The sequence below is a fragment of the Lepus europaeus genome, chromosome 12, assembly GCF_033115175.1.
Source record: "Lepus europaeus isolate LE1 chromosome 12, mLepTim1.pri, whole genome shotgun sequence".
In the NCBI taxonomy this organism is placed as follows: Eukaryota; Metazoa; Chordata; class Mammalia; order Lagomorpha; family Leporidae; genus Lepus; species Lepus europaeus.
In genome coordinates, this window is record NC_084838.1 from 5,070,402 (window position 1) to 5,097,691 (window position 27,290).

At 59.0% G+C, this 27,290-nt stretch overlaps 1 protein-coding gene across 6 annotated transcripts in view; it reads left to right on the forward strand.

Moving 5' to 3' along the window:
• The window catches only part of FNBP1 (formin binding protein 1), a 122,901-nt gene that overhangs the window by 81,620 nt on the left and 13,991 nt on the right, over positions 1-27,290 (forward strand). For 2 of the 6 annotated variants that reach the window (XM_062207377.1, XM_062207376.1), the window contains exons 7-10: positions 13,913-14,041; positions 15,216-15,362; positions 19,703-19,900; positions 20,715-20,897. In XM_062207377.1, the coding sequence (XP_062063361.1) occupies positions 13,913-14,041; positions 15,216-15,362; positions 19,703-19,900; positions 20,715-20,897 (657 nt within the window). The remainder of the gene's footprint in view (positions 1-13,912; positions 14,042-15,215; positions 15,363-19,702; positions 19,901-20,714; positions 20,898-27,290) is intronic. The other 4 variants (XM_062207378.1, XM_062207379.1, XM_062207380.1 and 1 more) reach the window with 2 other exon arrangements.

Here is a 27,290-nt window from a genome sequence, read left to right on the forward strand (position 1 = left end):
CACCGTAATTCTCGCCACACTTTTGTTGGGTCCTCGCTGTTTACCAAGATTGATTGTCGTTTATTTCCTGTATCAGTTCCGTGTCAGTTGCTGTTTACAACTGTGTGACTGTGTAAGTGTGCACAGTCACAACTGGGTACAGATGTATTTCTGTACCAGCCTTCGCTGGCATCTTCTGTGGGCGTCGCTCTATTTGCTCTCCCCCTGCGTTGCACTGAATCCCAGAGCCCTTGGCCACCTCCTTGGAGAAGTGGGTCCCTGGGAGCGTTCGCTTCCGAGAGGCTGCGTCCATCCGGGGAACAGCGGGGTGTGGCGTTCCGCATCAATCCCTTGTCTTTTTTTTTTTCTTTTTTTTGACAGGCAGAGTTAGACAGTGAGAGAGAGACAGAGAGAAACTGGTCTTCCTTTTCCATTGGTTCACCCCCAAAATGGCCGCTACGGCCGATCCAAAGCCAGGAGCCAGGTGCTTCCTCCTGGTCTCCCATGCGGGTGCAGGGCCCAAGCACTTGGGCCATCCTTCACTGCCTTCCTGGGCCACAGCAGAGAGCTGGACAGGAAGAGGAGCAACCGGGACAGAATCTGGCGCCCCAACCGGGACTAGAATCTGGGGTGCTGGCGCCACAGGCGGAGGATTAGCCTAGTGAGCCACGGCGCCCGCAATCCCTTGTCTTAAGGCAGTGGCGGCACCTTGCCAGGGTTTGCATTCGTTCTACCGGCCCCACCAGGCTGCCCGCCCCAGACATCGGACATCGTAGTCGTGCCAGAAGCGTCTCGGTCGGCCCCTGCCTGCAGCTCTGTGGATTTCCATCTTCTTTGTTACGTTCCCCACGATGGAGCTGGGGCTCGCTGTTGTGAGAGCGCGGATCCAGGATTGCTTCTGGAATGTTCTGTGGAAGCTGACGTTTGGAGCCAGGACGGCTTCTGTGCTTCCTGTTGCCGTGGGCTGTCTGGGGGGCAGGCGTTACTGGGATCACCCAGGCTAGGACATCGCAGAGTCCGGGTTTGCACTGGGAGCCTTGGGTCTGCGTGGATTCTGTGAGTTCAGGCTCTCGTGGGCCAGTGATTTCCAAGAGGACCCCCCCCACCCCCCAGGTCCCATCCCGAGCAGGGACCTGACGTGCGGCTGCCGGACGTCGGTGTTCCACTCGGCCCACCTGCTGCTCCCAGCCGCTTGAGTACTTCCAACGATGCGGTGTTGGGTTTTGTTGTCTTTTTTCCCCATAGGAGCATCCTTTTGTTCTTTTCTGAGCGTTCTGTTTGCTCCCTCCACGGCGTCGTGAGTGGCATCACAGCCATGGAAGCTGGTGGAGTGGCGTCTGGACCTGGGAGCTCCCGAGTTCCTTTGCTTTCAGTGTGACCCGACACTGCGATTCCCTACGCACAGCAGTTTGGCTGTTCCTCCTGCTCCTAACCGTGTTGCCCGGATCCGTGTGCCACCACCAGGCTGAGTCGACGCAGTGTTTTCGCTCTTAGCATTGCCTAGTGCTAATTTCATGTTGTGTGATTTCTTTTATTTTGCAAATATTTTCAAAGAAGTCTAACTTTTTTCTTAAACTAAAAAGATTGAGAGCCAGTGAGGTGATGTAGCGGGTTAAAGCCCTCTCCTGCAGCACCAGTATCCCATCTGGGCGCCGATTTGAGTCCTGGCTGCTCCTCCTCTTCCTATCCAGCTCTCTGCTATGGCCTGGGATAGCAGTGGAAGATGGCCCAAGTCCTTGGGTCCCTGCACCCACTTGGGAGACCCGGAGGAAGCTCCTGGCTCCTGGCTTCGGATCGGCGCAGCTCTGTCCATTACAGTCATTTAGGGAGTGAACCAGCGGAATGGAAGATCTCTCTCTCTCTCTTTCTCTCTCTCTGCCTCTCCTTCTCTCTCTGTGTAACTCTTTCAAATAAATAATTCTTTAAAAAAAGATCTATTTATTTATTTGAAAGGCAGAGTTAGAGAAACAGAGGGGGGGGAGAGAGAAAGAGAGAGAGGTCTGGGGCCGGAACGGTGGCACAGCGGGTTAATGCCCTGGCCTGAAGCGCCTGCATCCCATATGGGCGCCGGTTCTAGTCCTGGCTGCTCCTCTTCCCATCCAGCTCTCTGCTGTGGTCTGGGAAAGCAGTGGAAGATGGCCCAGGCCCTTGGGCTCCTGCACCCATGTGGGAGGCCTGGAGTAAGCTCCTGGCTCCTGGCTTTGGATCGGCACAGCTCCGGCCGTTGTGGCTGGTTGGGGAGTGAACCATCAGATGGAGGATTTCTCTCTCTCTCTCTGCCTCTCCTTCTCTCTCTGTGTAACTCTAACTTTCAAATAAAATAAATAAATCTTAAAAAAAAAAAAAAAAAGAAAAGAGCTCTTCCATCTGCTGGTTCACCCCCCAAATGGCCACAACAGCCGGAGCGAGGCCAGGCTGAAGCCAGGAGTTTCACCCGGGTCTCCCACACGGGTGCAGGGGCCCAAGCGCTTGGGCCATCTTCTGCTGCTATCCCAGGCCACAGCAGAGAGCTGGATTGGAAGTGGAGCAGCCTGGACTTGAACCTGTGCACCTGTGCTCATGAGATGCTGGAATCACAGGCAGTGGCTTAACCTGCTGCGCCATCAGAGGGATGCGAATGTGAAGCCTCCTGTGGCGTGGAGGTCAGCTGTGTCGGTGAGGGGCCGGTGGGTGCTGTGGCACTGGTCACCTTGTGGCTCCCGCGGGATCTCGTGGAGGTCAGCTGTGTCGGTGAGGGGCCGGTGGGTGCTGTGGCACTGGTCACCTTGTGGCTCCCGCGGGATCTCGTGGCGTGGAGGTCAGCTGTGTCGGTGAGGGGCCGGTGGGTGCTGTGGCACTGGTCACCTTGTGGCTCCCGCGGGATCTCGTGGAGGTCAGCTGTGTCGGTGAGGGGCCGGTGGGTGCTGTGGCACTGGTCATCCGTGCAGGCTACGGCTGAGCGTAGGCTCGTCCTCACCCCTGTGCTGAAGGTGATGGAGTTCAGGTCCTCCCAGCCGGCTTGGTGACACCGAGCACTCGGGACAGCCGGGAACCTGGGACAGTCCAGTCGTTCGGAAATTCTAGCGGGATCGTGTCTTCGTGGTCTGTTGCCTTTCCCGTTTGTCTCTGACTTTGTTCAGGCCTGAAGTTGAGAAGGGTTCTTATCCATCCGTTCGCTCTGTGACTCACCTGTCCCCTGGGCACCCGCAGGGCCGCGGATGGAGAATCACCGGTGTTTGACTTTGAGGAATTTGCCTTCCATTTTTTCCCCTGCCGCCGCGTTTGCCATGTCATGAAATTTCCCGTGTGCCCCTAAGCACCTCTTGAGTGGCGGGCTGGTCACGACCTGGGGGTGGGCGTCTGCCTGTGCTGGGGGCCGCGCCGTCTCCGAGTTCTGAGGATGCCATGGGGGCTCGCGTGGTGCTGGGGAGACAAAGGAGAAGGTTATCAAAATGAGTGGAATGTGAGCTAATATTTCTGGACAGAGAGCACAGTGTTTGGGAAATGCCTGCATCCAGCCGAGGGCACGCGCGGCGGGCGCTGAATCGTTCCCTGTGTGCCGCGTGCCCGCGCCCCGGGACCGCTGGCTCTGACATAATTTGCAAACGCAGAATGGGACATTGTCTCACGGAAACTGCAGCCCGCGGTTACAAACTGCGCGGCTCAAGTTATGTTTTTTAAATTCCAGCTTGTCTGGGCCTTCAGCCGCCAGGGCTCGGTTTACAGGCGGTCATCGGCCACGTGGGGTCACCGTGACGCCTTCACCCGGGGCCCTCGCTGGGAGAATTCCCGACACAGCGAGGGTCCCCGACCCCCACGCGTCGTCCTGGGTCCTCGTTCCGTAACCCTGTGTGAGGAGACGTCCGGGAAGTCTCAGGAGAGCCCTGATTCTGCGGGAGCCTCGTCCCATGTCTCGGGCGGCATTGTGACCTCTGGAAACGTTGGCTCTGAATGTCTTTAGCTTTTTAAATTCTGAGCGGATTCCCTTCTGTGACCAGCACAGGCAGTCCTGGGGCATTTATGAGTTAAAGTAGAGCGCTAGGCCGAGTATGTGATAAAAGTTGAAATTTCCCGGGTTTTTTAATTACAATAGAACTGTGCTTTTTATGTGTCATCGTCTTACCACGGAACCCGGTGAAGGAGAAGCAACAGTAAGGGGTCGGTGTCCGTTTTAAGCGAGGAAGAAGGGATTGACTGTGAATGGGGATCCTTGGGATAACGGGCTCAGAAAACGAGTGACCCTGGCTGTTCCGGGAGGTTCTGTGACTCTGGCTGTTCTGGGAGGTTCCGTGACCCTGGGTGTTCCGGGAGGTTCCGTGACCCTGGCTGTTCCGGGAGATTCCTTGGGTCGGGAAGCAGGCCGGGTCTCCCCGGCCCCGCGCCAGCTGAGCGGCGGAGTGGAGTATTTTTACCATTTGTGGGGAGGTCTCCAGCCAGTCGGCCACCTCGCCGCTCGGCGTGCAAGGCGTGGTGCTGCTCCACGCTCGCTGCGCCACGCCGTCACCACCAGGCTGACGTCTTTCCCGAACACGCGAGGGGTCCTGAGTGCGCCCCCGGCCTCTGTGTCATAAGACGTGTGGCCCCGGCCGTCTGGGGGAACCGCTCACTGCGGCAACGGGGAAAACAATTAAATGAAAAATGAAAGGGGAAGTGCTTGGTCTGCTCGCGGGAAGTCAGGGCTGCGACTGCAGCTGAACTTGTGAAACTTAGAAAAGAAGCGTTTTATTCAGAGCCGGAGAAAAAGACGCAGAATTGGAAAGGGAGTGAGGGCGTGTCCAGCGCGCGCTTCCGCGGTCACCGCTCTCAGACCAGTCAGCGCCCAGGTCAGAGCCGGGGAGGGTTCAGTCACTCCCAGGTGGCAGCCGCCCGACAGCTCTGGGCTGTGCACAGTCAGTGACGGACGGCAGCCAGGCGGCAGCCGGTCACTCCCCCGCCCCAGACCCGAGATGGACGTGGACCCCCGAGATGTGTGAGTGAGTGTGTGTGTGTGAGTGTGAGTGCATGTGTGAGAGTGTGTGTGTGTGGATGTGAGTACATGTGTGGATGTGTGTGTCCTGGGGGAGGGAGGGCCGTAGCTTCGAACACCTAGCACTTCCTGTGAGCCCCAGGCTGTGTTCGTGGCTTCCCCGTGGTGACTTGTCGTGGAATGTTTCCCTTTCACTGGTAGACGCGGTCCGGCCAGGCCCAGGGCTCGGCCCTCATCCTGCCGTCACACAGGAGTGGGTTCGGCTCTTGTCCCCACCACTTCCTGACAGCAGGACACAAGCCTGGGCCCACTTCCTGTTTGTCACAGAGGCTGGGATGAAGGGTGGCGAGGCCTCGGTGCAGCGTGCGGCCCATCGGAGCTGCAGCCTGGCAGCCGACACCACTGTCATCCCAACCTTGCCTTGTGCCCTGCTCCTGGGGCTGCATCGGGTGCCTCCGAGCTCCGTTCTTGTCCGTCGATCCGCCGTAGATCGGTCGCGCGTTCTTGTCGATCTGCCGTAGATCAATGGACAAGATCTGCCGTTGATCAACTGCGCGTTCTTGTCGATCTGCCGTAGATCAATGGACAAGATCTGCCGTAGATCGGTCGCGCGTTCTTGTCGATCTGCCGTAGATCAATGGACAAGATCTGCCGTAGATCGGTCGCGTGTTCCTCGAGCATCCGAAGCATCCAGGCCCTCACTGGGGGGATTTGCTGTCCAGGAATTCATACACCAGTCGGGTTGTGACAGTTCCCTTCCAGGAGGCCCTCTGAGCAAGTGACAGTGAGGCGGGGCGGCTGGGAAGGCTGAGCCAGCTGGGGTTGGATGGGTTCGCCTACAGGAGCCCTGCGGAAGGGCGGCAGGTGGAGACGCGTCCACGAAGGGCGTCCACGAAGGGCGCCTCCCGGGGGCTGCAGCGGAAGGAGGCTGGGCAGAAACAGAGAGGGCAGAGCAGGGCAGGCAGCCGAGAGCTCGGTGCAGGGTGCCGCAGGCAGACGCCGCTGGAGCCGGCCGGCCATCTAGACGAGGAGGGGAGGGCACGGTCGGGGGAGGAGACTCAAAGCCACATGGCGAATGTGACCCTCGTGAATGCCACCAAACCTTTTCCTCCAGAGCGTTTTTGTTTTGTTTTTGTTTTTTAAGACTTATTTGATAGGTAGAGTTACAGAGAGAGGGGGAGGGAGATCTTCCATCTGCTGGTTCACTCCTCAAATGGCCACAATAGCCAGGGCAGGGCCAGACCAGAGCCAGGAGCCACATCTGGGTCTCCTGCATGGGTGCGGGAGCCAAAGCACTTGGGCCATCCTCCACTGCTTTCCCAGGTGCATTAGCAGGGAGCTGGATCAGAGCTGGAGCAGCCGGGACTCGAACCAGCGCCCGTGTGGGATGTGGGTGTCACAGCTTAACCCGCCACGCCACAGCCCAGCGCCAGTGACTGCGTCTGTAGCGTCAGAATTTCCTAGCGATTCCCATTGTTCTGTGTCTCCCTCCCGTTGTTCTTCGCGCTCGCGCTCTCGTGGGCCCGTCCCCCTCTGCCGTGGCCGCTCTCGGGCCGTCCCACTGTTTCCTCGCTGGCCGACGATCATCTTTTTTGTGGGAGCTTCTTCCCCAGCCTCCAGTGCAGCGGGGCCGCGGGGCTGCGGAAGCGAACCCCGCAGAGAGCTGCAGCAGTTTCTGCCAGACAACCTGGAACTCATTTTTATGCTAATTTCTCGGCCGGGGACCTCGTGGGCCATCTGTGCAGCACTGACTCACTGAGTATTCCCTTCCCCACTCCGCCCACGGCCACGGCCCAGGACCCACACGGCCTTCTTCCTCTGGTCCCCGACGTGCAGCGAGGCTGCGGGGTGTGGAGGAAGCCTCCCTCACCCTGGACCTCACGGGCAGGGGCTTGGTGCCCACCCGACCCTCGGCGAGGCATCTGGCGACTCGGAGCCCTGGGCGTTCTGGCCGAGGGCAGGTGCGCCGTTGGTCTTTGGGCCGTGGCTGCGTGTCTGCCCGTCCGTGGCGGCCGTCTCTCCTGCACGGCACTGGCCGTGTTCCCGTCCTTGCCGATGGACTCCGTGGCCGCGTGGACATTAGCATTCAGCTGGCGTGCAGGCTGAAGGTCCGCGCCGCGGGGGCCCTGTTCCGGGGGGGGGCTGTTTATTAACGAGACCAGGGGAAGAGGGAGTCCATTTCAACCCCACTGTATCGAAGACCGCATCGGTTGCCAGTGACCCTGCGTGAGAAACCAGGGAGGGGGTCTCGAGACCCTGATGGATGCCGGAGCCGGATCTCCGAGCTCATCCCCACCTGTCTGTGCCAGCCTGCTTGGGCCTGTGCCACCATCCAGCGCTCGCTGCCCCTCCGTTAGCAGGAAGCTCAGCTCGCCGTGGGTGAACGGATCCTGAACGTCTCCCCTGATCCGAGCCTGGGGCAGAGGCCTTCCCCGGGGCTGTTCAGCGAGCGAGCGGCCGAGCCCCACTGAGATTCGGTGTCCTGTGCTGTCTCTCCTTACTCTCTTCTTCTGTTTCAGGGACTGTGTGCCGGGGAACCCCCAGGGGCTGGAAAGTTGTAAGAGTATTAAAAAAAAAAGTCAGGAAATTGCTGGAATAGTTGGAGCATATTTCTTTGGTTAACTTAGTTTGAGGCTTCTCTCTGTTTTGTATTTTAGCTGCCCTTGTAATTGATCAAAGACAGACTCGTTTTGGCAAGAGGCCCCGGCCTGGGAGTCTCGACCAGAACTCTCAGCGCTCTGCCTGCGTAGCGATTTTCAAAGCATTCCTAGCTGCGGACTTGGAAACGTCCAGTTGCAGCCGTTCGCCGGTGGGTTAAGCGGTGCCACTTCGCCAGCGGCTTGCTCCGCTCGGAGGGTCGTTTCAGTCTCGCTTTGTCAGTGTTCGTCCCAGGGCACCAGCTTCCCGGAGCAGCGCTTTTGCCTGGGTCTCGAGGCAGCCGTACCTCTCCCGCCCGTCCCTGCTCTGGGAACGGGGCGTGAGGACCTGCCCTCACCTTCCTGGCAAAGTAAGGTGTTCCTTCCCCAACCCCTCTTCAGGAGTGGTGATTGCTGAACTGTTTGTTTTTATTAAAGAGTTATTTATTTATTTGGGAGAGGCAGAAAGAGAGAGAGAGAGAGAGAGAGAGGGAGAGGGAGGGAGAGAGAGGTCTTCCATCCAATGGTTCACTCCACAAATGGCTGCAATGGCCAGAGCTGGGCTGATCCAAAGCCAGGAGCCAGGAGCTTCTTCCGTGGGTGCAGGAGCCCAAGGACTTGGGCCATCCTCCACTGCTTTTCCAGGCCACGGCAGAGAGCTGGATGGGAAGTAGAGCAGCCAGGACCAGAACAGGTGCCCATATAGGATGCCGGCACTGCAGGTGACGGCTTTACCCGCTGTGCCCCAGCACCAGCCCCTCTCGCTCTGTTTCTCTCTTATTTGTTCATATTCAGCCTTTCCAATACAATAAATTTTTAAAAAGAAAAACCGAGTGAAATCCGTTTTGCTCCAGATCCTTGGCAAGTGCTGGGGAATCAGCGTGCCAGGTCGCGTTGGCAGGGTTCTCCGCGCGTTGCTGGTTGCTGAGCTGCAGTGACCTAGGAATAGGTGGGGGCCGTGTCTGCAGTGGGGCTGTCGCTGTCCGGCCTGTGGTTCTGGGAGTTACTCACAGCGAGCGGGTTTGTGTCGCTGGGAGAAGGCGGCCGGGTTGTTGGTGAGCAGGTTTGGTTTCGTCTACGCTGTCAGTGGCTCCGGGAGAGAATCAGGCGGCCGGCCGGTGCCCTGCTGGGTTCCTGGCCCCAAGCCGGGGCCCATCTGCCCGCTCTGCAGGGTGCGACAGGCGGAGTTCTCAGAGGCGGGGACCCCGTTCCACCCCGCCTAAAGCCAGGCTGTCTCCGCCCACCGTTGTGGTGCGGTGAACTGTGGCTGCCGGAGCCGCGGTGCTGTCCGACGTCCCCCATTGCTCTCCCCAAAGGACTGGTGTCAGAGGGGGACGTCAGTGATGTGCTGGACCCTTTGGCAGAGGGAAAGGCGTCTTTCCCGAACCGCTGGCCGCCGCGGTGTTACATGGTTTATCATCTGAGGGAGAGCAGTGTGCGCGATGCTGAGGGACACGAGCACCCGGAAACATGGTCCCGGAAAATGCAGGCAGGGGCTGGAGTGCTGGCGTAGGCAGTGATGCCGCCACCTGCAGCCCCACGGGCGCCGGTTCGAGTCCCGGCTGCTCCACTTCCCTTCCAGCTCCCTGCTGATGTGCCTGGCAAGTGCTTGGGCCCCTGCCCCCACGTGGGAGACCAGGAGGAAGCTCCTGGCCTCGGCCTGGCCGCTGTGATCCCTTTCTGCGGCTCTGCCTTTCAGAGAAAGGGAAGGAGAGAGGATGGAGTTAACAGTTCATTTTGCTGTAAAAAAAAAATTCCGAAATCCATACCTCAGTCCTGTCCCGCTGCCTGCTTGCCATGGACCAGGCATTGATTGCAAAACAATTTTTGTACCAAAATAAACTCATCTTTCAGTTTTATCCCCCCCCCCAACTTTTTAAAGTGCTGTGCATACATGGAACCGTCCGTGCCCACTCGTGTGGTTAAAACTCAAACCGCGGGCCTTGGATGGAGACGGGAGGGTGCCGTGTGGTTAGCCAGCCTGCGTGCCCCGGCTGCTCTGCTGCCGGCCGCCGGACAGCCTGCAGAACTGTGCCTGCTGTCGCAGGTGTTCGGGGAGAAGGACGATTGGGTTAGAGAGCGCGATGTGGCCCCGTCACTCGTGAGTGGCTCACGGCGTCTCTGTCTGGACCCATCAGGACCCCCAACAGTGTCTCTGTCTAGACCCATCAAGACCCCCAGGTCGGGGGCTGCAGTGCCGCACCTGCCACGCCGACCCCTGGGGGTCCTCGTTAGGACTCACCCGGAGTCCTGCAGGCCACGTGCTCGCACCCCCTTCGCGTCCATCTAGGGGGCGTCCCCAGGGGTTTGTCAAAGAATTTCTCGGGTTGAAGTTCCGTCTTTCCGATGGAAACCACAGGCGGCGTCCAGATCTCGTCCACGGTGTCTGTGACTGCCAGCCGCGGGCGGCTGTGGTCGTTCTGGACTTTTGAGAATATTTTCTCTAAATTCTGCAAGTCTGACTCATCCGGAGCAAAACAAAACAAAGCAGGGCTCAGCACAGGTCTGTGTGTGTGTGTGTGCCCCGTGGTGAGGCCGCCGTCCCAGGCACCTCCCTGTATTCTGAGACCGGGGTGTGTGTGTGTGTGTGTGTGTCCAGAGTGTGTGTGTGTCCAGGGTGTGTGTGTGTGTGTGCCCCGTGGTGAGGCCGCCGTCCCGGCACCTCCCTGTATTCTGAGACCGGGGTGTGTGTGTGTGTGTCCAGAGTGTGTGTGTGTCGGGGAGTGTGTGTGTGTGTGTGTCCAGAGTGTGTGTGTGTCGGGGAGTGTGTGTGTGTGTGTGTGTCCAGGGTGTGTGTGTGTGTGCCCCGTGGTGAGGCCGCCGTCCCAGGCACCTCCCTGTATTCTGAGACCGGGGTGTGTGTGTGTGTGTCTGCCCCGTGGTGAGGTTGTAGTCCCAGGCACCTCCTTGTATTCTGAGACCAGGTGTGTCTGTGTGTATGTCCAGGGTACATGTGTGTGTATGTGTGAGACTGTGTGTGTCCAGAGTGTGTGTGTCTGGTGTGTGTCTGTGTGTGTGCCCAGGGTGTGTGTGTGTGTCCGGGGTGTGTATGTACCAGGGTGTGTGTGTCTGTATGTGTGTGTGTATGTGTGTGTATCCGGGGTGTGTGTGTGTCCGGGGTGTGTATGTACCAGGGTGTGTGTGTCTGTATGTGTGTGTGTCTGGGGTGTGTATGTACCAGGGTGTGTGTCTGTATGTGTGTGTGGGGTGTGTGTGTGTCCAGGGTGTCTGTGTGTCGGGGTGTGTATGTACCAGGGTGTGTGTCTGTATATGTGTGTGTCGGTGTGTGTCCAGGGTGTCTCTGTGTGTGTGTCTGGGGTGTGTGTGTGTGTGTGTGTATCCGGGGTGTGTGTGTGTGTCCAGAGTGTGTGTGTGTGTGTCCAGGGTGTCTGTGTGTGTCGGGGTATGTACCAGGGTATGTGTCTGTATATGTGTGTGTCGGTGTGTGTCCAGGGTGTCTGTGTGTGTGTCCGGGGTGTGTATGTACCAGGGTGTGTGTCTGTATGTGTGTGTGTGGGGTGTGTGTGTGTCCAGAGTGTGTGTGTGTCGGGGTGTGTCGGGGAGTGTGTGTGTGTGTGTCCAGGGTGTCTGTGTGTGTGTGTCCGGGGTGTGTGTGTGTGTGTGTCCAGGGTGTCTGTGTGTCGGGGTGTGTATGTACCAGGGTGTGTGTCTGTATATGTGTGTGTCGGTGTGTGTCCAGGGTGTCTGTGTGTGTGTGTCTGGGGTGTGTGTGTATGTGTGTGTATCCAGGATGTGTGTGTCCAGGGTGTGTGTGTGTGTCCAGAGTGTGTGTGTGTCGGGGAGTGTGTGTGTGTGTGTGTGTCCAGGGTGTCTGTGTGTGTCGGGGTATGTACCAGGGTGTGTCTCTGTATATGTGTGTGTCGGTGTGTGTCCAGGGTGTCTGTGTGTGTGTCCGGGGAGTGTCTGTGTGTGTGTATCCGGGGTGTGTGTCTTCGTTGAGTTAGGAGAAACAGCTCAGCCCCCGGTCCTGGTTTAGAATGGAAACCCTGCACCTCTGAGACCCCGATGCTATTTTTAGACTGACTGGGGAAGTGGGGGCGGGGTGCCGGCCTCGGCCGTCAGCAGGTGAACCCTCGGAGACACCTGCTACCCAGCGGGGCCCGGGACCGTCTTTGCACATGCTCGTGAAGACACTTCTTCCCTTTCCTGTATCTGTAGTCGTCCGCCGGCGTCAGAGGACTCTCCCGTTGCGGTGGAAAAACAAACAGCAGCTCCCCCCACGGTAGCGTCTGGGCCCGAGGGCCAGCCGTCACGGCGGTGTGTCTGAGTCCCCCCCGTGCAGCCACAGCGAGGCCGCGCCTGTGGACGCGGTGGGCCTCGCCGGGTGACGTCCGGGCAGAGAGCAGGTTGCCTGCGCAGGCCCGTGCCCGCGGGAGCTCTGCCCGGCTGCCCCCGGGCTGGGTGCCTTCTGCCTGACTCATCTCTCCCACGGTTTAGGTCCAGCGGTCCTGAGCCGGGTCACAGGATCGCGGCGCATAAACAGGAAGAAAGGCGATGGTGGGATTCCGGGAAGTGGGAGGAAGGGGACCCCAGCCGCAGCCGCTTCCGAGCCGGGGAGCCAGGGTGCCGGGGGTGCGGGAGCGGCTCGCGGTGCCGGCTCTGAGACTCTCTGGGGGAGGTTGGCGAGTGAAGTGGAGAATGGCTTCTGTCAGGACAGGGAGCCGGATTTGAACTCACAGCCGAAACAATTTTATTCAAGAAGAAAAATAAATTCCACAGAGGTGGCCGACTGCCGGCTGGGTCTTGTGTACCCTGGGGTGGGCCAAGGGTCCGGCGCGGTGGGCAGTGGGGGAGCCGAGGGGGGGGTGGGGCAGAGCTGGGCTCTGGGAAGAAGGCAGGGGTGGAGGGGTCAAGGGGATGTCACCTGCTTTCGGGCGAGGAGCTACCGTGGCCCAGGCCCGTGTCCTGGTTCCGCCGGCTGAGACGCCTGGGGGCTGGTGGGGCTTTCCCTGGGTTCCTCGGTAAATCCGAAGCTGTCGGTGATCCGAACGGGTCGGAGAGTCTGGGGTTGGACGAGTTAGAGGAACAGATGGGGTGTGGGGGCTGGGCAGGCCACGGGGTGTGTGTGTGTGTGTGTGTTGGGAGGGGGTGGAGTTTTGAAGGTAGCTGGGGATTTTAATATTTTGGAGACTGGCCGAAGAGACCGAGCCGTGGACACCAGCAGGGGCGGAAGCCGAAGCAGATGGCCAGGGAGGGAGCTGCGGGGCCATGAGCAAGGGATCGAACGCACCAGACCCTGCCGGCCCTGCCCAGACCCTGCCTGGTGTGGGGGGTGCCAATCCCACAACCTGCAGGAGCCCGCAAGGTGGAAAACCGGGTCAGGTCACCCGGGGAGTGGGCCGAGCCGGCGTCTGGGCCGCCTGTGCCGGGTCTGGCTGGCTGGCTGTCGCCGGTGGTCTCCAACCCCTGTGACCGAGTGGTGCAGGGCGGTAAAGCAGTGGACAGAGCACCCGGCCGCCTGGCTGGGGTCCCGCCCAGTCCGTGGCTCAGCGTGGGGACTCTGCCACCCACCGGGCACTGAGCCGAGCCTTGACCGGGTGGGGCTGGGCGTCCGGCCCGCGAGGCCGCGCACCACCTCTCCTTGAGCACCATGTGCGTGAGTGCGACGCGGCGTGCTGCTTGGAGCGTCCTCATGTCTTAGGCGTGCATTTGAGTTAGAAGAAACAGGCTTAAAAGGAGGCGCCACGCTTACCACTGCTTCAAAGGTTGCCAGAGTTCATGGAAAATGAAATTAAAAGACGGTTTTGATGCAAAGAACGTTTAAAACCCTGTATAGAAGGGGTCTTCAAAAAGTTCATGGAAATGTACATTAAAAGAAAACATGGGTGTGGATTTCAAAGCTTTTCTTGCGCCAAAATTAATTTTGTCTTAATTCCATTTTCCACAGTCTTTGACAGGCCCACATGTCTGTAAAAATAAACGTGGTGGAGAGTTTTAGACACGCCCCCATAGACCCGTGGTCTAGGTCATAGGTTGTAGGTCATACGTAGGCTCTTTCCGAGCGCGAACCCCTCTTGGGAATCGGGTAAACATATTGATGGGTTCTCCTTCCCCTCCTCAAAGAAAATGAAGTGCGTGTGTGGAGAGGTGCGTGGCCACCCTGGTGTCAGCGTGGGCCCAGGGGTGGGCCCGGGGGACGGTGGCACTTGGTCCCACTGGAGAGTGTGCAGACCGGTGGGGTTTGCAGCAGGCTGGCATCCACACTGCTTGCCCTAAGGAAATTCACATTCAAAACATTCACCCCCCAAAACCCACTCACTACCGGTGGGCCCTTGGAGGGCAGCCCCGGGCTGACCCCTGCCCGGAGTGAGGGGACCCGTTGTGCCCGCAGGCCCGGCAGCAAGCGCAGGTGCGGCACCAGATGGCAGAGGACAGCAAAGCCGACTACTCCGCAGTCCTGCAGAAGTTCAACCAGGAGCAGCACGAGCACTACCACACCCACATCCCCAGCATCTTCCAGGTGAGGCCGCGGCCCTCGCCCTGCCCGCGCGTCGTCTTCTAGATGCTTCTGTAACCCCGGCCTGCACCGCCGCCGCGCTGAAGCATCTAGACCCAGCCGCGGTCCAGGGCAGTGTCTCGGAAACCGCCTGCTTTGCACCGGTCACCGTGTCCTTGCCAGGTGTGGAGCCGGGAGTCGTGGCCCAGGTCGCGGGAGGCAGAGCAGCTGCCGTAGACCCGCAGGTCTGAACACCTGGACGGCTCTCCTTGGACTGCTTCATTCTGACAACTTTAGGTTGTCAAAATAGCCGAGGAAACTTACATATGGGGGGTTACTTAAAGAAGTTCATGGAGAAATGGAATTAAACAAAGATATGTTTATTTTGGTGCAAAAAATGTTGAGGTCCATGCATAGTTTTGGGTTTTTTTTTTAAAGACTTATTTATTTATTTATTTGAAAGTCACAGTTACACACAGAGAGAAGGAGAGGCACAGAGAGAGAGACAGAGGTGTCTTCCATCTGCTGGTTCACTCCCCAGTTGGCCGCAACGGCCGGAGCCGGGCCAATCTGAAGCCAGGAGCCAGGAGCTTCTTCCAGGTCTCCCACATGGGTGCAGGGGCCCAAGGACTTGGGCCATCTTCCACTGCTTTCCCAGGCCATAGCAGAGAGCTGGGTTGGAAGTGGAGCAGCTGGGACTAGAACCGGCGCCTGTATGGGATGCCGGCACTGCAGGCGGAGGCTTAACCTGATGCACCACAGCTCCGCCCCCATGCAGTTTTTCCATGAACTTTTTGAATACCCCTCCAGTGCTTGGATTTCAACAATTTCTGTACCAGGATATTTTTAGGTGCCCCGTACGTATTCCCCTGCTTGGGAATCTTTGTACAAATGTGAGTCCGGTTACAGAAAACAACAACGATTTGCTTCTTGACGTGCAGCCGGAGGCACGCTGGTGATGTCTCCGCCGGGGCTGAGCTGGAGCAGCCACAAACAGTGCTGTCACTTGAAAACTCCTGCGTGGGGCTGCGGCTCTTCCCGGTGGAGGCGTGGGAGGCGCGCACCGGGCGGCCCGGCGGCCCTGCCTCAGAGCCCGCCTCCTTCCCGGGGAGTTCCGGGAGGTCACGGTACCGCCAGGGAGCACCTCCCTGCCGGAAGAGTGGAACGCGTTGATTTCACACAAAGTCGGATTTTGCAGAAAATACAAGAGATGGAGGAGAGGCGGATCGTGCGGCTGGGGGAGTCCATGAAGATGTACGCCGAGGTGGACCGGCAGGTCATGCCCATCCTCGGAAAGTGCCTGGACGGCATCGTGAAGGCGGCCGAGTCCATCGACCAGAAAAACGCAAGTATCGGCCCCGGGGCTGCGTACGGCCGAGTGCCGGGCCTCCCTTCTGCCCCGCCCCTCCCACGGCGCGTGCCAGGGAGACGCTGGGGTCCCAGGCGCCTCGCCGCTGGGGCGGCCCCGCTTGAGAGCCCTTTGTGAAAACCTCTGAGTCTTGGATTTGGCTCTCTCACTTCCTTTCGCACAAAACATTTCGTCAGTGGTCATTGAGACGTTTCTGAATCAAAGTGTTTTCTTTTTAAGTTTTATTTGAAAGGCAGAGTTACAGAGCGGAAGAGGCCGAGAGCGGTCTCCCATCTGCTGGTTCACTCCCCAGATGGCTGCAACGGCCGGGGCTGGGCCAGGCTGGAGCCAGGAGCCAGGAGCTTCCTCTGGGTCTCCCACGAGGGTGCAGGGGCCCAAGGACTTGGGCCATCTTCCGCTGCTTTCCCAGGCACATTAGCAGGGAGCTGGATCGGAAGTGGAGCAGCCGGGACTCGAACCGGTGCTAGCCCCTATCTGGGAAAATCCAACCGTCTAGATTTCGAGGATTTTCTCCCGTCACAGGGACCCGCTTCTCTGTTACAACTGCTCATCCCCGCCCCCACGACCCCTGCACTGCTAGCCCAGGGTCTGTTCCCCGCCTTCCTCTTCCTCGCACCGGCAGCACTGCCGGCCCTGCTTTCTCCTGGTTCCCGGGACATCTCGCCGCCGGCCTGGCTGGTCTCAGGCTCCTTCGTGGCTGCTTCCTCCTCTTCTCCGCAGGCCCTAGCCCTCGCCCCGGTCTCTGCATTCGCTCTCCGCAGCAGGGCCAGGCTCTCGGAGCGCCCCTCCCCGCCCACGCTGGCCCGTCCAGCCTGCGCCTCTGGGCCTCGCTGCGGGCGTCCAGATTCACTTGCCGGGGGGTTTCCCGCCTGGATGACCGGCTGGCCCATTTTCTGTCACTGTCACAAAATGCCTGGGGCTGAATACTTAGAGACGGCGTACGGGGCCGGCGTAATGCGGCGTAGCAGGTGAAACACCTGCGAAGAGGCCGTGGCCCGCATCAAGCACCTGGGTCCATTCCTGGCTGCAGCTCCCGACTGCTTCCCGCCGAGGCAGGCCCTGGGAGGCCGCGGTGATGGCTCCAGTGGCCGGGGCCCTGCCACCCACGCCGGAGACCAGGGTTGAGCTCTGGCTCTGGCCGTTGTGTTCATTTGGGAAGTAAACCATTAGAGAAGAGCGTTCTCTCTCTCTCTCTCTCTCTCTCTCTCTCTCACTCCTCAGGACAAGAGGTTGCTTTAGCTCCGGGTTATGGAGGCTGAAAGCCCAGTAGCAGGCAGCCCCGTGTGGCCCTGCTGCGGGCTCTACCGGCTCCTCACGGCATAGCACTGGTGTCCCTGCAGGGGTGTGTGCAAGGTGGGAGGGAGCCCGCATTCGTCCCAGCCCAGCGGGCTGCCCAGGGACCTGACCCCTCCGGCCTCCAGCTCAGCCACTGCGGCCCAGGCCCAGCACCCCAAGGCCTGGGGGGACACTCGAGGGCTGTTTCTACGCCACAGCCCCGCCCCACCTTCCCTGTGGCCCTCCCTCTCTCCACCCAGCCACAGGAATCCTCTCCACGCGTGTCAGTCTACAGCCCTGCAAACGTGCAGCACCTGGAACGGCCCCCTCCCCCCACGTCCCCTGCTCCTCTGCTGCCCCCAGGCCCCGTGCCCTGCCTCACTGCCGATCCTGCCCTCCACAGAGAGCCTCGTCGTACGTGGAGCATGGCCCCTCTGCCCAGGAGCGTCCAGGGGCGCCCGTCTCCCTTGGCAGGAGCCAAAGTCACATGGGGTGCAGAGCCCTGAGCTGGCCACAGACCCCCGCCCACGCTATTTATCTCTGGCGCGTCCCCTGTCCTCCGTGCCCTCCCCGACATCCTAGCCACAGTGGCCCCCTGGACTTTCCTGAAAACGCAGACCCCTCCTCCCAGCTCTTCTCTGCCTGGACCCCCCCCCCCCCCCCCCCGTCTGCAGGGTCACTCCTCACCCCCTTGGGGTCTACTCGAGTGGCCGACTGCTTCATTCTGCTGGGTCTTCTTTAAGGTCCTGGGGCCAGTGTCGCAACACTGCCAGCTGAGCTCCCGCTGGCCAGGCAGGCAGCCCGTACCAGAGCGCTGGTTTCAGTCCCGGCTGCTCCACTTCTGAGCCAGCTCCCTGCTGATGCGCCTGGGAAAGATGGCCCAAGTGCTTGGGGCCTGTAACCCGTGTGGGAGACCCAGATGGAGCTCCAGGCTGGAACTTTGGCTTGGCCTAGCCCTGACTGTTGGCAGCCATCTGGGGAGTGAACCAGCGAGCGGACGATCTCTTCTCTCTCTCTTTCTCTCTCTCTGTCACTGTCACTGTCACTCTGTCTTTGAAATAAATGTTTTAAAAAGAATTCAATGGGGGCCGGCACTGTGGTGTCGTGGGTAAAGCCGTTGCTTTAGCGGTGCCAGTTCAAGACCCGGCTGCTCCACTTCTGCTCCACGCCCTGCTGATGCTCCTGGGAGAGCAGAGGAAGACAGCCCAGGTGCTGGGCCTCTGCACAACATGGGAGACCCGGAGGAAGCTCCTGGCTCCTGACCAGCCCAGCTCCTGCCTTTGTGACCATCTGGGGCGTGAACCAGCAGATGGAAGTTTTATGTCTCCCTCTGTGTGTCTTCTCTCTCTCTAACTCTGCCTTTCAAATCAATCAATCAATCTTTAAAACAAACAAGAAGAATCCAGCGGTCAGAGTGCAGGCGCCTGGCTTAGTGGTTAAGGTGCAGCCCCGTCGTGTGCTGGGCTCAAGTGCCAGCCCCGCTGCTGAGTCCGGTTCCTGCAGCGCGCGCCGAGGGGCCGCCCAGAGTGCGGCAGGTACTCGGGTCCCTGCTCTGGCTCTGGCCCGTCCCAGCCCTGGCTGCTGTGGGCATTGGGGGAATAAACCAGCAGAGGCAAGATTCTCTCTCTCTGTCTCTCTCTGTCTCTCTCTGTCTCTCTCTCTCTGTCTCTGTCTCTGTCTCTCTGTCTCTCTTTCCCTCCTCTCCCCCTCTCTGCCTTTCAAATAAATAAAAATAAATTTTAAAAAGAACTTACCAAAAAAAATTTCTTAGAAAGGCAAGTGACAGAGAGAAAAAGAGATCTTGTGTCCTCTGGTTCAGTCCCTAAATGGCTGTGACATTTGGGGCTGGGCCAGAGCAAAGCTGGGAGCCAAGAACTCCAGGTCTCTGAAGTGGGTTGCAGGGACCCAAGTCCTGGGCCGTCCTCTGCTGCTTTCCCAGGCGCCTTCCCAGGCTGGGTCAGAAGTGGAGCAGCCAGGAGTCACCTGGCACTCATGTGGGATTCTGGCGAGGGCTGAACCTGCTGTACCCCAGTCCCAGCCCCTAAAAAGTATTAATGGAAACCAGGTTGTTGAATCACATGTTGTTCAAGGGAATTACATAATCATAAGCCATTGATTTTTTTTTTTTTCCTGCATTGAACATGCCGGGTTTTTTTGTGTATGTGTGTGTGTGTGTGTGTTTTTGACAGGCAGAGTGGATAGTGAGAGAGAGAGACAGAGAAAAAGGTATTCCTTTTTGCCATTGGTTCACCCTCCAATGGCCGCTGTGGCCGGCACATCGCGCTGATCCGAAGCCAGGAGCCAGGTGCTTCTCTTGGTCTCCCATGGGGTGCAGGGCCCAAGGACTTGGGCCATCCTCCACTGCCTTCCCGGGCCATAGCAGAGAGCTGGCCTGGAAGAGGGGCAACCGGGATAGAATCTGGTGCCCCAACTGGGACTAGAACCCGGTGTGCCGGCGCCGCAAGGCGGAGGATTAGCCTGTTAAGCCACGGCGCCGGCCTTTTGTGTGTGTGTGTGTGTGTGGTTTTTTTTTTTTTGACAGACAGTGAGAGAAAGACAGAGAGAAAGATCTTCTTTCTGTTGGTTCACCCCCAAATGGCCAGAGCTACACCGACCTGAAGGCAGGAGCCAGGTGCTTCTCCTGGTCTCCCATGGGGTGCAGGGCCCAAGCACTTGGGCCATCCTCCACTGCACTCCTGGGCCACAGCAGAGAACTGGCCTGGAAGAGGGGCAACCGGGATAGAATCCGGTGCCCATATGGGATGCTGGCGCCGCAGGCAGAGGATTAGCCAAGGGAGCCACGGCACCAGCGCTACCCACACCAGTTTTTAACCAAAACTTCTTTCTCCAAATGTAGAAAAGTGGGTATTCAAAGTGTCTTGGAATCTCGACGACAGACAGGGCTTTACAGACTACGTTGTCACAGCCAGTGATGAGAATCTTCCCAGAAAAAACCCGCTGCCAGTCAGGGCCGCAGAGCGGCTGGCGGAGGTCGTCAGAGCTCACCCTCAGGAAGTCTCTGTTCGCGGCTGTAATTTCAGGACTCCCAGCTGGTCGTCGAAGCTTACAAGTCCGGCTTCGAGCCGCCGGGCGACGTGGAGTTCGAGGACTATACCCAGCCCATGCAGCGCGCCGTGTCCGACCACAGCCTGTCCAGCTCGCGAGGGGAGGGCAAGCCGGAGCCCAAGTTCGCGGGCAAATCCAAGGGGAAGCTCTGGCCGTTCATCAAGAAAAATAAGGTACTGCTGCTCGGTCGGGGTGCGGAAGGCGCCCATCCGGGGCGGAGGCGGCCGCGTGGCGGCTCGGTCTTGCCGCGATGCCGAAGACGAGGCGCGGGCGTGCCGTCGTGTCCCGGTGTGCGGTGGCGGCGTCGGTGGTGGTGTCTGCCATGGCCTCTGTCTTGTCTCGGACGCATCTCACCTGTCCCGTATCACCGCACTAACGGCTGAGTCGCCCGGTGGGCGTGTTGCTCCCGCCTTTCATCCGTAACGGTCCCCAGACGGCCGAGGCCGGCGGAGGGCAGAGCACGTGGCGTCCCTGTAACCGATGATCTAACCGCACTGGTGGCCGTGGGTTAACACGTGCGTCCGCGCACACCTTCCCTTGAGTTTGCCTAACGGGACCCACAGGTGCATGTCGGCAGTAACGGTGGCGGAAGACAGGTGGCGGCAATGTTCCCGCTTTAACCGTAGAGCGAGTTCATGTTCCATTGACACTGTCTTGCTGTTTTCACAACCTCGCACCGAAGGTCATCCATTGGCTCCCCCCCAGCTGTGTTAGTGTAGACGGTGTAGACGGTGTAGACGCTGAACGCTGCTGCTGGCGGGGCTGGTGGGCGTGGGCAGGCTGCATGCGCCGGGTGCCTCCCCACCCTCCTCCACCCCGCGCCGCACGTCACACGCTCTCCACGCTGGCGTTTGGCCGTGGCCTCGATGTTTACTTGTTTGTGTTGTACTTGCTTTGGGTTTCAGATATGATTTGATGCTTATTTTTGTTTTGTGTCTTCTTGTTTCTGGTTTTTTACTCTGTCACTGCTCCATCTCTTACACGTAGCTTGTGTCCCTTTTAACATCCCCCCGTCAGCCTCCCCCCCCGCCCCCTGCCTCTGCCTCACCCTCTGCTGTTCCCAACGGCCCCCAGTCTCCCAAGCAGCCAAAGGAACCCCTCTCCCATCGCTTCAACGAGTTCATGACCTCCAAACCCAAAATCCACTGCTTCAGGAGCCTAAAGCGTGGGGTAAGTGCCGCTCCGGGGTCCGTCTCGCGCACACTCTTCCTTGCACGTTTTGTTCTGCAGGAGCCGTTGTGTCTGTGAGTGAATCCATTATGTTTTCCCGTGAACGCGGAGAAAGAGCTTGGGGCTGTAGCTGGAAGGAGAAGGCAGACAGCAAGCGAAGACAGAGGGCGGGGGAGAGAGGGGCCCGGCATTCTGGAACGTTCCTCGCTTCCTCTCCAAAGCACCTAAGTCATTGCTTTTTTTTACCTTGATTTTACCAAAAAGGGGGACTTTAGATTCTGTTTCTAAAAGCAGCAATGAGATGAGGAATTGGAAGTGACCACACGGTCAGAAAATATTTGCTTAATAATTGCTGAAATCATGTGAACGCCGTGCAGAGCCAGAGCGGAACTGGCCGAGGTCTCATGGTTCCAGTAGCGTTTTTAGTAAAATTCAAGTACCTGCTGCCTGCAAAAGGCCTAATTCTTTCTTTCTTTCTTTACTTATCCACTTGAAAGGCAGAGTGACAGGTCTTTTATTCACTGGTTCACTCCCCACGTGCCCGCGACAGCCAAGGCTGGGCCAGACGAAAGCCAGGAGCCAGGAAGTCCATCTGGGTCTTTCAAGTCCGAGTTCTTGGGTCCTGATCCACTGCCTTCCCGTGTGCATCGGCGGGGAGCTGGGTTGGAAGTGGAGCAGCCGGGACCGCAGTCTGGGACGCAGGGGTCCCCAGTGGCGAGACGTGGCTGCTACTTACCACACACTCAGTGTCACGCGCCCATGTAACTGTTTCAACCACGCTTTGAAGCCTGGGTAGTAATATTTCTTATTTTATTGTGAGGGAACCTGAAGTGCACAGAGGTGAGGGTGGGTAGCGCCGGGCCAGGGTTTGAGCCCGGAGTCTGTGTTCGGAGCCTGAGGCTCTGTGACGTCCCTGTCCGGGCAGCAGGTGGTTCACGTGGCTGACTCCTCTGTGGCCTGCGGTGTGGTCCAGGTGGCACCTCTGCTGGCCACGGGGATTGATGGGATTGGTGCTTCAGTCCCACGTAGATGCCGGTGGGTTTATGGAAAAGGAGGGGGACTGGCATCGTTTGTAGCCCCCTAGGTAAATCTGAGCGCTCTACTCTCAGCTCCCCCAGGTCTGCTACTGGAAGTAACCCCTCCACACACACACACACACAACCAGGAGTAACCTCTCTCCACACACACACACCGGGAATAACCCCTCCACACACACACACACACACAACCAGGAGTAACCTCGCCATACACACACACACACACAACCAGGAGTAACCCCTCCACACACACACAACCAGGAGTAGCCCCTGCACACACACACACACATACACATCCCGGGAGTAACTCCTACACACGCACACCCAGGAGTAGCCCCTGCACACACACACACACACATACACATCCCGGGAGTAACTCCTACACACGCACACACACACGCACACCCAGGAGTAGCCCCTGCACACACACACACATACACATCCCGGGAGTAACCCCTACACACACACACGCACACCCCAGAAGTAGCCCCTCCACACACACACACATACACATCCCGGGAGTAACCCCTACACACGCACACACACGCACACCCAGGAGTAGCCCCTGCACACACACACACGTGCACTCAGTGCCTTACTGAATCCAGCAAGGTTTTAACATTCCTGTGCTGTGGGAGCTGCAGCAGTTGTAGGAACACTTCTGGTCTAACGTGATTTCGCCTTTTTTCTTTGGGGTCCCAGGCCCCTGGTAGTCGGGTAACTTCCTCCCGTGTCTGTGAAGCCAGAGTTGGGTGCCCGTCACATTTTGGTTTTTCCCCCCTGCCGTGCTGTGAGCTGCCACATTGGCCTGGGGACAGAGTCTAGGCCCTAGCTGATTCCCTCGATGAGAGGTAGCCGCCCTGGAAACGGAACCAGCGGCTGGCCAGTGGTGGCAGAATGGTGGCAGTGGCTGCGAACCGAGCTGTGTGTGCCTCTCCAGGCGCGGCCCGGAAGCGGCCTTGCTCCCTCTGCAGCGCGTGGGAAAGCAGCGCTGTGGGTCCGGCTAAGAAGCAGACGGCCCCTTTCCTAGCGACACCCGCAGTGGCCCAGCAGAGGGACTGTTGGTCAGGAGTGGATGATGGACTGTGCCGGGCTCTGTTGTTCGGACTTGCCGAGGAATCCGTGGCTTCCTGGCTCGATCACGCCGGCTTAGGCCTCCCCGGCCCGTCCCCCTAGACTTCCAGAACCCGAGCAGGGCCCGGGCGCTCTCGGCCAGCTACGCCGCCAATGCCGCTTCCCTCACTCATCCATTGATGGTGAAGGCCTGTGCGTTTGTCTTCTGGGTTCTCGCGGGGGACTCTCGGATGTGCGCTACTGTTCACTGCTCTTGATGCATCGATCTGACCATCTGTCACCGTCACACCGTCGGCTGCCAGGGGGTCTCTGTGCTCGCGGTATCCCCAGATGTTTAGGGAAAGACCAAGCAGTCAGCGTTCAGGACGTGCAGAACGGCGGTTAGGGAAAAATACTCAAACCACGAAACGGTGACGTGAGAAACTGGCTGTTTTGATGATTTAGAGGAAAATGGCCTTTTTTTTTTTTTTTTAAACAAACCATATTCAACAAAACAAATTTTATTTCTTAGTTCTCAAATATGTGCTTGGCAAGCTTAAAAGCAGCTGCCAGCCAGTGCCGCGGCTCACTAGGCTAATCCTCCGCCTGCGGCGCCGGCACACCGGGTTCTAGTCCCGGTCGGGGCGCTGGATTCTATCCCGGTTGCCCCTCTTCCAGGCCAGCTCTCTGCTATGGCCCGGGAAGGCAGTGGAGGATGGCCCAAGTGCTTGGGCCCTGCACCCCATGGGAGACCAGGAGAAGCACCTGCCTCCTGGCTTCGGATCAGCGCGGTGCACCGGCCGCAGCGGCCATTGGAGGGTGAACCAACGGTAAAGGTAGACCTTTCTCTATGTCTCTCTCTCTCACTGTGCACTCTGCCTGTCAAAAAAACAAACAAACAAAAAAAGCAGCTGCCAAGTGCCGAGTGTTTTTCTGAGGGCCACTCGCACGGCGTGCTTTCATTAAGAACAGGCGTCTGCTGCCCTCATTTTAGGCCGCATTTGATGTCCTTTCCCCAGGAAGCAGCACTGCGAAAAGTGGGGGGAAAAAAAAAAAAAAAGAAGGACTAGGGAATACTTCACAGAAGTGGGGTTAGCAGGCTCAGGAGCAAACCCAGGTGGGACTTGATGTTAAAGCGATCTCAGCATGGAAGGTGCAGGGCTTAGCAGGGACCAGGGACCCTCTCTCTGCCAAGGGTCACTCAGATGTTGATGACACCATCAAGGGCCGTGTCAAATGATCAATTTAAAAACGAGCCTGCTGTAGAGTCGCTGAAACTCGAGGCCCACCTGCAGGGCCGGGCCAAAGCTTTCGCTGGCCAGAGAGAGGGAGAGACAGACAGAACTTCCATCCTCTGGTTCACTCCCCAGACGGCCAGGAACCCAAACGGGTCCCCGACGTGGGTGCAGGGACCCAAGGACTTGGGCCAACTTCCACTGCTTTCCCAGGCCACAGCAGGGAGCTGGATCGGAAGTGGAGCAGCCAGGACTCGAACCAGTGCCCATATGGGATGCTGGCACTCGCTGTGCCGCTGCGCCGGCCCTGGTTCAGTTTCAGTCACTCATCAGAGTGGACAAATCCTGTGCAAACCGCTGTTCCCAGAATTTGTTTTGTGTCTAAGGAATTCGACAGGGTAAACCGTTTCTTCTTGTAAGCCATCAGCGTCTGGGAGAAAATTCTGTTCTCTGAACACCCACACTCTGTTCTCACGGGGCAGCCTACGGCGTGGCTTCCCTGCCTTCGTGTAGGGTCTGCTCTTCTGGCCTCTGCAGGGACTTCTGTATCTCAAATATGGACTCTCCCATGTTAATTATATGGGAAATACCATCCAAAAGATTTTGAAAGTCCCCAGCGACTGTCAGGGCTTTGTCCAGGGTTGTGGTCTTCCGGTCACTTGAATTCTAATTTTTCTGTCTTGTTCTCTCGCTGGTGATTGGCAGCCTCAGTCTCTCTGTTTTCACAGAGAACTCATGAAGAGGACCATAGGGAAACCCACCTGTGCCTTCGAGGCTAGGGACTATGTTGTAAGTTTACCGGTGGCGCTGTCTCGGCACAGCCACTAACCCCATTGACAGCACCAGACCGGGGACTCAGGCCCCGGCACCCGGTGAAATTCTCACCAGGAAAAAGCCTGATCGTGCACGTGCGGCCACAGGCTGCTTCGGCCGGCAACCACCGTGCGCAGAGCAGCCGATCTTTCGAGCCCCGATCCGTGCCGCTCACGGCAGGCAGCTGAGCCCCTTCCACTCCTTCTGCACTCCCTTCAGAGGGGCCGTGGCCCTCGTCTAAGACGGCACTGGGTGTGACTTCCTGGCCAAATTTCACCCTGAGACGCCGCCGCGGGCAGCTGAGTGCCCGTGCACGTGTGGCACGCGTGGCTCTGTAAGGGGGGGTGCCCTGGAGCTCGGGGGACGCAGCAGAGCGCATCCCAGGGGGGCACAACGAGCCCCCCCTTAAATACACGGCCGTGCGTTCCCTCCCGGTCCCCCTTCTTTGTGCGTGAGGTTGGTCCCTGTGACTGTCCCTCAGCGCTCGGCCACCCTGGCTCTGGCTCTGTCCCGCATGTGGCCTCTGGCAGTGTCCCTACCGAAACCTCTGATTGGCTTCCTGGTTTTCCGTGATCTGATTGGCTGGCTCGAGGCTGGAAACCAGGGTCGAATCCTGGACAAGAATCCCCGGTGCCGCGGCGGCCTCGGGACGCGGCACCGCGCGGGGATCTGGCGGGATTCGCGTTCAGCCCTGACGGCTTGCTTCCTGTACGACCTGTCCGTGTCAGAACGTGGCGACTCCACGTCCAGAAGTAGCTGGGTAGACAGCCCACGGCGCACCGGTGCAGGTGCCGGGCCGCGAGTGAGCGCTGTCCAGACCACGCGTGCGGTGGTATTTGTGTTCGGCCGTGCGCTTTGTGGGGGAGACGCCGGGGGCGCCACCGTGGTGTCTGTGTGTGCCGAACTCGACCCGTGCTGAGCAGATCTGTGCAAAAGTCCACAGGAGGGCCCACGGGCGCGGCACCGGCCGGAACACGGCTGCAGCCACCCGGCTTGCCCCAGAAGTCCGTCTTGCTGTTTCCTTCCTGTAGAAATCTCTTCTTCATAGAGACAGTTTCTTTAGAAGGTTATTGGCTATTTCAAAAAAAAAAAAAAAAACAGCATCACCCTTGAGTAAGTCGGAAGAATTCGAATTGTTAAAGCTGGTGGAGGGGTTTTGAAGGCCTCTCCAACCCAGAGGGCACTGCTCGGCCCTTCGCCTGCAAAGTGTCTTTGGCCCCGGCTGGCAGTTGCCCTACCTCTGGATTGACGGCGGCCAAGCGCCTTGCGCTGGGATCTCAACACGCAGGCGGGGCCTCGCCGGTCCCGTCCTGTTCTCCCGTGGAGGTGGCAGGGCCGCGGGTGCTCGCCCTGCAGCTGACGCAGCTGGCGGGCCCTGAGTTCAACGGGAGGCCTCCGGAGGCACCTGCTCCCGGCCCTCGGAGGCACCAGGCTCCCGGCCCCCGTACACGTGTGGCACGGGCGTCATCTCGGCCTCGTCCTTGGCGGCCCCTCTCACGGGTTCCAGAGGTGGCCTGCTGGGTGGTCTAAGGCACGCGAGCGGCCTCGGGGGACAGTGTGGAATGAGCGGTCAGGCCCTGTGTGCAGGGCCGCCCAGGGGGACTCTGTGAGCCACAGGCCACGGCGTTATTTTCACAGCCACTTGTTGCCGACCGCAGGCCGGCGTCCGGGTCCGCGTGAGGGGGCTGAGCGGACTGTGACGTCAGCCCTGCGTGTCTGTCTGCATCTGTGCTGGCGGCGTGGCGCCCGGAAGCTGCGCCAGGGCCCAGCCCCTCTTGTGAACTTTGGCACAGATCGGCCCGAGCCACTGCCCCCGGGCGACAGGTGGCCTTCCGGGCGGCGCTGGTGCGGGAGCTCACCCAGTACCTCCCTTCTCACTTGTCTCTCTCTCTCTCTCTCTCTCTCTCCCTCTCTCTTTTTCCCGTTTTCTCTCCAATTTTCCCACGAAGCTTTCTCTCAAGCTGGTAAGCACAACCCCCCTGCATGTGCTGGGTCCGCCCTGGTTTCGTGGTGTGTGTGTTGTGGCTGCCACGCTGTGCCCGTGTCCACATTAACTGTCGGTGTGTGTTTCTCCTCGCCTGTGCTTTGTGGGGGTTTCTTTACGGGGCCTTTGGGGTACAGACATCCTGGAGGTGACCGTAATCTGTTCCAGTGGCTAAGAAAATTAACGCCTAACCCGTGATCGGGGGCCTTGGGAGGGTGACAGGTGTTGGGGTCCATCCGTGGGAACTTGAATGTGCATTTTAAATACGGGG